Source organism: Chinchilla lanigera, unplaced genomic scaffold (genome assembly GCF_000276665.1).
Source record: "Chinchilla lanigera isolate Chin_1 unplaced genomic scaffold, ChiLan1.0 scaffold00153, whole genome shotgun sequence".
NCBI classification, from domain to species: domain Eukaryota; kingdom Metazoa; phylum Chordata; class Mammalia; order Rodentia; family Chinchillidae; genus Chinchilla; species Chinchilla lanigera.
In genome coordinates this window covers 1,874,692-1,884,852 of record NW_004955554.1, presented here as the reverse complement: position 1 = coordinate 1,884,852, position 10,161 = coordinate 1,874,692, and the positions used below count along the sequence as shown (strand labels likewise).

General features: G+C 39.1%; 1 protein-coding gene across 1 annotated transcript in view; it reads left to right on the top strand.

Annotated features, from left to right (window-relative positions):
• Fstl5 (follistatin-like 5) overlaps positions 1 to 10,161 on the top strand; it is a gene marked incomplete in the record, with an annotated part of 716,744 nt that overhangs the window by 539,489 nt on the left and 167,094 nt on the right. Inside the window, 1 exon segment of the mRNA XM_013508669.1 lies at positions 10,002 to 10,122. Within this exon segment, the coding sequence (XP_013364123.1) occupies positions 10,002 to 10,122 (121 nt within the window).

Sequence of the window (10,161 nt, the reverse complement as noted above, 5' to 3'; positions counted from 1 at the left end):
TGATTTAGCTATTACAGATTGCACTGCTATAAAGATGGGTACACATATATCCCTGTGATGTGATGTTTTCACATACCAGATGTTTTCAAATACCCAGAAGGGTAATAGGATCTCATCTTACTGAAAAGTTTTTGCACATCTAAAGAAATCACCAGTTCTGTAAAAAGAAAACCCAGAAATTGGGAAAAATTTTTAGCTGGCTGTCCCTCGGACAAAGGTCTTCTATCTAGAACATATAAAGAATTTAAAAACATCAACCCCCTCTAAATTCAAAGACCCAGTCCTAAAATGGGCATCTGAGATGAATACACACTTCTCAGATGAAGAAATACAAATGGCAAATAAATACAGGAGAAAATGTTCAAAATCATTAGTCATTCAAGAAATGCAAATTAAAACAATGTTGAGATTTCATCTTACCCCAGTAAGAATGGCTATCATTAAGAAATCAACCAATAACAAATGCTGGTGAGGCTGTGGAGAAATAGGAACTCTTCTCCACTGCTGGTGGGAATGGAGGCTGGCAAAACCACTGTGGAAATCACTTTGGAGATTCCTCAGCAAACTAGGTCTAGAGGTCCCATTCAACCAATTGATTAATTTAAGTCCTGCTCGGGATTGCTTCATAGTGGTCTCCATCTGACCCCTTTCCCCCATTTCATTATGACTGTTACTATTATTATTTTAGTTCATATTTATACACATAATATTCACACTTGCTGTGCATGTTTGGTACATGTGAACTACACATCTTAAGTCTCTTTCTTCCACTTCCTCCCCTCTTCCCGCCCTCAGTCTCTCCAACCTTTCCTTCGTAAAAGATCCATCTCCCTGTTTCCTTCTATCAATCCTTTATTTTAGTTATTTCTGGAGCACTACTGTCCACTCAGTTTCACACTTTTCTCCCCATTTCCTCTCTTTCCCATCAGTGTTTCTAACTGCAGTAGCAGTTTAGCCTTATTTTGGATGACTTGTTTTTACAATTTTCTCTGTTTCTTTCTCAGTCATGCTGTCAGTTTAAGTGGTGTCTGCTGATCTGCATCTCAAGCTGGCTGAGTTCCTCCCTGGAAGTGTCAGGTCTGCTGACAGACACCCGAGTCATTCCTCCTGTTTGTTTGTGTGTGTGTGTGTGTGTGTGTGTGTGTGTGTGTGCTTCTAACATGTCCTGCCGCACTGTCTCACCCTCATTTCTTTGCTGAAATGACTCACTTATTCACGAATGCCTTCATCTCCACCCACTGCAGACTTTGATGTATGAATAACGGCATTTCCAACCCCATACCCAACTTTTCCACTGGCAGGTTTGTATTTCTGATTAATTGAATCGATTATTTTGTGTCTCAGCAGCAGACTGATTTCTTTCTCTGCTCCAGGTGTCATGATTTTGGCTTAGATCTACATGTTCTGTGTGTGTAGTGGAGACCAGGTAGAAATATCTGTCCCTGGAATTGGGCTACCTGCTTTCCTCTTCACTCAGGCGTCCTGTTCTCCTGTGTGGTTGACCCTGTGCTCACCTGACCTACTCCTTCCTCTTGTTGTCTCATGCTGTGGTGGGAGTGGATTGTTGACACTGCGTAGTCCGCCTTCATTTCCGGGGTTCCCCGTGCGTCTGCTTCTCTTCCTCCGCCTTCATTTCCGGGGTTCCCCGTGCGTCTGCTTCTCTTCCTCCGCCAATGCATCCTTCCTTCCACCACTGGTTGTGGCTCTGCTCAGGGTTCTTGCAAACACGCGGTGGGAGCAAGCAGGCGGCCGCACTTCTCTTCCCGGTGGGAGCCTCACAGTGTCTGTCTCCGTGCTTGTGAGCCTGTGGCCTTGGCTCGGTGCATGCGCCAGCCTGGTTCTCACCAGAGCTCAGAGCAGTGAGGTGAAAGGTGCCTGAGTCTTACCCCTTTATGGAAGCTCAAGCTTTCGTCAGATGTTGAGCTTGCTGGATCTCCAGAGAAAGTAGCCGTTATATCTTCAACCAGTAGGACTCTGTACAGCATGTAGCTTGAGCTCATCAAGTGGAGGGAAATGGGATTCTTTCCATCTACATCTAAAATAAAGCTAGAACTCTACATGTTATTAATTCACTAACTACACAAGATTTACCAGACTCCAGTTCCTTTGGCAATTGTTATCAATATTTTTATGAAAATAAAAATCCATTCTCCTTTCAGACTAGTCAATTTACAGCTTGAAATATCAATAGGATTTTTATCCATTACATTTTAAGTGCAACTCAAATCTATTTAGACAATAAGAAAGAGACTTGGAACAGTCCTCACAGACATAGAAGAAGCTTTTTATTTAGATATATGTGATATAAGGTTCAGCTGAATTTTTTTATTCTGTTAATTTTTAGTCTCTTTTCAATACTGGGTATAATAGAGCATGTGCAATTTAAAGTACAACAGAGAGTTGATACCGATAGACCCAGAAGCTCCGTAAAATATCTACCACTGCCCAGGAAGCTGAGGCTCCTCAGTCTGCACATTGTGTCCTCCTTTCCTCCCTCAGACTGTAAGTTTTAACAAGCACTATATTTGATGGCCTTCTGTTTGCTGTTTGTAAACCATGCTCACCGTGAAGTACAGACTCTTGCAGCACGCAGCCCCTGTGGTGCCGCGCCCCGAGTACTGTGCTCTGGCCGTGCTCGTCCTGTGAGAGCTGCCATCAGGGCCCTCCCCGAGCCCCGCCTTCCCACACGCCCTGACACTCCATGCTCCGCTCCAGGGCACAACGCTTGGTCGACGTAGGGCCCGAGGCCTCCTGATGGCTGCTGCCCGTCGCTCCTTCTCCTCTCTGAAGCAAGAGTGACTAACAGAGCACGTTTCTGACACCCATTTGCTTTTCTTTTTTTAAAATAATTTTTAAAAATTTTATTTTATGGAAAAAAGTTAAAACAAAATTTCACAATAAAGTAATAGGAGAATAACAATAGTTAATACATCACATATTGTTATATTTAGTGTAGTTGCTCATCTATGTGTCTGTTTTTTTGTGCTGGCACACTCCTGTTTTTATCACTGTAGTTTTGTAATATGACTTGAAATCTAGGATTGTGATGCCTCCTGCTTTTCTCTTGTTCCCTAGGATTGCTTTTGTGGTTCTGGGTCTCTTCCACATGAATACTATGATTGTTTTGTCCCGTTCTGTGAGGAACGTTGCTGGTCTTTTGACTGAGACTGCACTGAACCTGTATTTCAGTTTTGCGAGTGTGGCCATTTTGACAAAGTTGGTGCTACCCACAATGAATGTATTGCAGTATTTATTATGCATCACATACCTGTACTAATAAAAAAGAATTATTCAGAAAAAATAAAGCAATTGCTCAGGGTATAAGATATGGGCACAAAAATTTCTCCAATCAATGTTAGCATAAGCTTTCCTTTTTAGTGAACTGAGACACCAATAATAAAACTGACTTGCATTTTTTCCTTTTTCCCTACTGTCCTTCCCTCTTTCACCCATCCTAGTTCCCTTTTCCTTTTCAACAATTTCTTCCTGTTTCACAACATCTGTCCTACATTTTGGACTTTATTTCCTCTTCCAGTTTTTCATACCATAGAGACAATATGATGTTCACACATATGAGTCTAATTTATTTCACTTATGAGTGTGGTCTCATGCTGCACTTACTTATAAAGGCTTGGGTTTATCCTTCTTTATAGCTGAGTAGTACTCTGTTGTATAAAAAGCCACGTCATTTTTATCCATCCCTCCATTGGTGGGCATTTGGGTTGGGAGGAGTGAGCTCAAGAGACCTTGCCAGCTAACATGAAGGTGCTACTGAAACTCTGTGCTGGGTTGTTTTCTTAATAAAAGGCAAGATATGATTGATTCTTTTACATCTACCCACAAATAATGCTGTTCCACAAAGTTCTCGTGCTTTTTGTACTTATTGTTTTCAGTTTTCTGAGCAAAGAATGTTGTTGCTTGGTTTTCATTTGCCTACCAACTGGAACAGCTTTCATTCATGTTAGCTGACTTTTCCATTGTGCATCTTTAAACTGATTTATGAAATGCTTTACTTTAAGAAAGATATATTTTAAAAATAATGTATTTTCTAAATTGAACTTCATTATTCAATTTATTTTTTCACAGTGCTATTTGTTGGTTATAGGTTAAGCTTGTTAGTGAAAGGGCAATGAGAAACATTGCAAGATTGTAGAAAAATCATATAAACCATAAAATAATAGCATGTGAGTCAATTTCTATATGTAGATGTTTTCTTAAATTACTTTTATGGGTACTTTATAAAAATATATTTTTTATACATAACAAGCTAGGAAAATAGCTTTCACAATATGATAAAGAAAAAGCATACTAAAATAATAAGATTTGTAAAGCAAATTACTTTAATGCAATATATATTCAAGCAATGTATTTTACATAGAAAATTTCTTTTAAATTGTAGTAATACTTGTACTGCACAATGTAGAACTATTTGGAGAAATATGATATAAAAAGAAAATTAAATTTAAAATTTACTGTTTTGTAATAGATCACGTTTCTCTTTTTTTATTAGAATGATCTAAACAATGCACCAGTGCTTTCAACCTTCTGATTGATCAGTGATTATATTATTCAGTGCTTACTAGAGAAACAGATTTAATGCAAGATACACAAGTATAAGGTTGTATAAGAATGGCTTACAGAGGCTGCCCAGGGCCAGGTGCAGAAGCGTGTAAAAGGTGTATCTGAGCTCTGACAAGCCCAGCACCCAGCCAAAAAGCTGGAGCTCAGCGTGGTGCCGTGTGCGTCCCTGTCAGGAGGCCAAGCTCTGGGGTGGAGGCTGAAGAGTCCTTACTGGGAGCCCGGAGACGACGTCCGAGGCGAAGGTGAAGAATGGACTCCTCCGAAGAAACGGAGCCGAGCCTTCCGTCCGTACAACTTGGCTGCCGTCGCTCCCCCCCAGTAGATCCCCTCTTCCACACCCAGAAACCTGCTGATTCGAGTTAGCCGGGTGGAGCTTGCTCAAGTTGACACATCGATCATCTCCCACAGGCTGTGAAGTGTTTTATTACTCCTTCCTGACTGAGTATAGTCGATGGGTAGTTACCACAAACACTTTCAAAATTTAGAAATGTGCTGCAGATGTTCTTTCTTCCAAATTCCCATTTGCACTGTCTTGAAGAGAATATTAGCAATCAGCTTAGCAGAGCAAATGATTTTTGGTTTTTTCATCAACTCTTTCTCGATACCAGTGTCCCGAGGCAACTCTGTAATAGTCTAAAGGCTCATAAAGATTTAATCACTGGAGAAATATTTATGGAGCATCTTTGGCTGTAAGATTATGATGTGATGGGGCTTCAGTGTAAGTGCATGATTTGTCCCTGACCTCAGAGTTTGTTCTGAGATTGTCATTCTCAACCTTGGCTGAGTTGCAGAGTCACACGTTCGATTTGATCTACACAGATTAGAAAAATGCTGAGAAGATAAAAAGATTGTGGGACTGGAAATGCTAAGTCAGAAAGAAAGTAAAAAGTACATTTGTTGTATCTCTGTGAAAGATGCAACAGATAATTTTGAACCCTGGCTTAAATTAAAGAAAAACCTGGAAAAGAGAAAGTATGCCACACTTACATAACCAGAGTGGCTAAATTCTGCTGTGCGGGTGAAATTTGAGATCACTCATCTTGCATGCCAATCTCAACACACGTATTTAAAATTTTATCCACGTACAACAGGCCTAACAATGCTTCCTTTTAATGAAGTTGTTTAAAAGCTGAAGACTCATTTTTTTGGAAACATACAGCATAGTGCTAGACATATATTAATAGTCAGTACATAGTTACAGAGCTTCATTTCAAGCTCACTAAAAAGATACACACTTTATTCAAAGCGGTGAGGAAATATTAAACTCTTACTTATTCAAGAAAAGCTGCATTACAAGGTGTTTATAAAGTCACATATTAAAGGAAATGACAGGAAGATTTTTGGTTCCACTTAGAAAAGAGGACTAAAGACATGAACAGAAACACAACTTTGCAGGGGTCAAGCATGCTGGTTTAGAAAATGGACTGTTTTACACTGAAAGGGACTTCATGTCATAGAATGACACACATTACATAAGACACTTAAACCTTGTCAGAGGGGAATTTTGAACAAGTTTTACCTCACTCGTTGAGGGAATCTACCACTTTTCATCACCTACCATATCTCAGATCTCATTTGTGAGACCTCAGCGAATTCGGTGCCTCGAAGGAATTCTTGAGGAGAGGCTGTCCTTTCCAGGGAGCCATGTACAGTACAGGAAAGGCTGTTGGCTTATGCTTTATGGAAGTTCAAAAGGGATTATATGAGAATCCCCCTACATAGAGTTTAACACCTGGGAACATAAACACAATTATAAACATCGGGCATATTTTGGATTTTTACTGTTATTTAGGATTACATCTTTGCCCTAATCTGGTCTCTAGGATTTGCTCTGGTTGTGTCATGTGTGTCTTCCTTGTCTGTGTGTCTACATTATGAACACTGGATGTATTGATGTTATTCAGATTATCATTACTTACTTTTTCCTCGTATTCTTTGGCAAAATATTTTGACCCTACCTTCCAAGTGCTTTTTATGAAAGTTTGGCTTCCTCCCATTAAATTCTCCAACAAATCAACTTTCCACTCAGTGTTCACCTAAGACCGATCTTTATCCTTTTGCTTGGCATATCGGTTTTCTTATCAGTGGTTTGTCCATGTGAGGGTTTTTGTATATATATAATCATTGAAGAATCAAAAGTTACTACAAGTCACTGGGTATCCCAGGCTGTGCCTGGTACCTGCTGTCTTTTCAGTCTGCCCTGAGCTGAGACAGGAGTCAGATCATGCTCTCTGTGTCTCAGATACTCCTTGTTGGAGTTTGAGCTCCAGAGTCCCTCCTGTTCTGCAGGTCACAGGGCTTTGTGTATAATGCTCTGAACATTCCTGGGAGTTGTAGAGATGAAGTATGATCTATGTTACAGACAGAAGGTAAGGGGTGAATATTGTATCTGACAGCTATTAAGAAAACGTTCTTCAGTTAAGTAGTGTGATGGCCTGAGTACAGGAGGTGCTTCTTTCCTCTCTACCTTCTCTGGACCCTCCCTCACCCTCTCTTCTCTTTCTTCTTCCTGCTTCTCTTCCTACTGTTAGAATTCTTTTCAACTTTGTCTCCCCCCATACCCCCTTCCACTCATCTCTCTCTCCCTGTATTTTCTCTATTACAACATTTTTCTCATGTTTTTAAGGCCAAGTTCACTAGCCTTGTAATAATTTTCTTGATTGGAATCAATAGTATAATTAGAGAGAAGCTATTTTTAACACATAAGAGATTCAGGTAAATTCACAAAGTTATCAGGCCATAGCTACATGAATATTGGTAAGTCATTCGCTCCTATTAGATTATAAAGACTTAAAGATTTAAAAAGCACAATAGGCAAGGGAAATTTTCCTTGAGCAAATGACACTGACAAAGTTAGCTACATTTTACCAAAATAATTAAAGATGAGAACCCAACTTAAATTCGTAAATATTCCACATAACACTAAGAATTTGAAAATCCACCGGAAACATTAAATGCAAAATGAAAAGTGGAAAGAGTCAGTAAACAACCAATTCTTAGAGGGTTTCATACTTACAAAAGGATATTGGCAGCAGTTTTCCTTGGAAGAAAGGAAGTTTGTTGAACTCTCAGTTCTGGGCACCACAAGACTGAGTGGTGGATGAACTCTGCCTGGTGAGGGCTCGCGGAGTCCTGGCAGAGAGACGAGGCCAGTAGGGAAGCCTGGACGGCTCACTTGTCCTCATACCTCTATCTCCAGAAAGCTGGGAGTCCTCGTGAGCCACAAGACATCATCACCTCAGTGACGAAGGACTCCCTACTGGGCCCGCCCTCGCCTGCCTCCCCATGGACCAGCCCTCTAACGCACAGAATTCTTACAAAGACATACCTTAATTCATTTGCCTAGTCACCTACGGCTTAATAATGTCTTTGAATGCTTGCTGTGCTTTGAAATACAACAGAATCTTCTTTTAACATAAATGTGTCAATCATTCTTAATCATTCTTTAATTCATACTGAATAAAGATTCCATTAGCCAAATGACATATAGTTTTGTTATAGCACATTTGATTTTTATATGGAAGGATTTCTCATGGATTTTCTTGTGATATAATCAACACACCATAAAAAAGACCATTTTAAAGTATATAGTTCAGTGGTTTACAGCATATTTGCAAATTTGTGTAACGAGTACAGCTGTCAAAGTTTAGAATATTTTCATCACTCTTTCGTGTCTTACTATTCCTCCTAGCAATCATTGTCCAAGCCTCAGTCCTAAGTCGCTGGTTATGCATGATACACGTTTGTCTCTGGGTGTGGCTATGCTGGAAATTTCATATAATTGAACTCATAAGGTGTGATCATTTGTGTCTGGCATTTTTCATCTATCATAGCATTTCCAAGATTTATCTATGTCATAATATAAACCAGAACTACCTTTGTTTTTATGCCAAGTAATATTCTATTGTGTAGATATAACACAGTATGTTTACTATCAATTGATACACATTAAGATCCTTTTTTCTCCTTTTTATTGTTAAGTGTAGTTATCAGCATTTGCATGCAGTTTGTATGCAAGAGATTTGTATTCTTTTGGTATACATGTAGAAATACAATTGCTAATCATCAATAACTGACTTTTGGAGAAACTGCCAATCTGTTTCCTGAAGCTGATGCACAATTTAATATTTTTCCAGCAGAGTTGCAAACTCCACCATTTCCCTCTCTGCTTTAAGGGAGTGTTACATTCCTTCTTTTTTATTTTTGCCAAGCTGGTGAGCCTGAAGTTGAATTTCACTGTAGTCTTTATTTGCATTTCCATATTGCTAATAATGCTGCACACATCTTTTTATGTGCTTGTTGCCTGTTTGTGAGCCTTTTGAGAAAAAAGTCTATTTGAATTCTTAACCCATTGCTTTAATTGAACTATTCTCTTTTTATGGTTGAATTGTAATAATTATTTATATAAACTGGACAGAGGACCCTCACCACAAAAATGATTTTTAAAATATTTTCTCCCATCTGTCAAGTGGCCTTTCACTTTCTTGGTAGAGTCCTTTGGTATGAAAACAAAAGTTTTCCATATTGATTAAGTCTAATTTACTTCATCTGTGTTTTTATTACGTGTATCCTTTAAATCCCTGAAATGGTTGCTCAATTTTCATAACAGTGAGATAGGGACTGGACATATACTTAATTGTATGAATTAAGTCAGTGTATTCTTCTCCACTGGAAGTGTTTTATTCCTATTTTGAGGTATGTATCAAGGTTCCTACAGGCAGCTGACAACTCGCTTTGCCCTTACTTCCTGCTGGTGCAGAGCCTGAAGTTATTCACTGATGAGATTTTAGGGCACCAAACCTTCCAGCATGGGTACACTCTCCCACACATTGGCATGGCCTCCCAGGCACCCAGGGCTATGTGGAGCATTCAAATCGGTCCGCAGACTTCTAGGTCCCCTGTTTTCTTTTTCAGGGTTTTAGTTTTTTGTTTGTTTGTTTTTGCTTTTTTGGTTGGTTGGTTTATTTTGCTTTGGTTTTGGTTTGGTGTTTTGTTTTGTTTTTTGATCACCCCATTTTAATCCCCAACAAGTTACATCGTTACTTGTCTCTGGTATAATGTTAAACAGGTACTACTGTTCTTCTAATAGGGCTTTAGGACAGGACTGTTTACACAGAAGGAAGTCTAAATCTTGCTCAAAAGAGTCATGAAGATGTGTCTGAGCACTGTCACGCTGACCAGTAGGGACTCTGAGCATATAAACTCATATTTCAAGTACATATGGAAAATTTATATTCATGATGTGGTCCCTCTTAAACAAATTATATCTTAGAAAAATGGTAAGCTAAAGTCCTTCACAATTATACTGATTAATTTGATAATTTTAAAACAATATTTTAGTGTATTTATTTTGCTTATCAATGCAGTGAAAGTTTGAAAATGCCAATATATTCATTTTACTTTATATGAATTTTCCATAGGACTTTGGAGATGATGGGTCTTTGTACATTACTAAGGTTACCACCACTCACATGGGGAATTACACCTGCTACGCAGATGGCTATGAACATGTCTACCAGACTCACATCTTCCAGGTGAACGGTAAGCAGTGTGGTATTGCTATAAGCCTTTTGTCTTTGC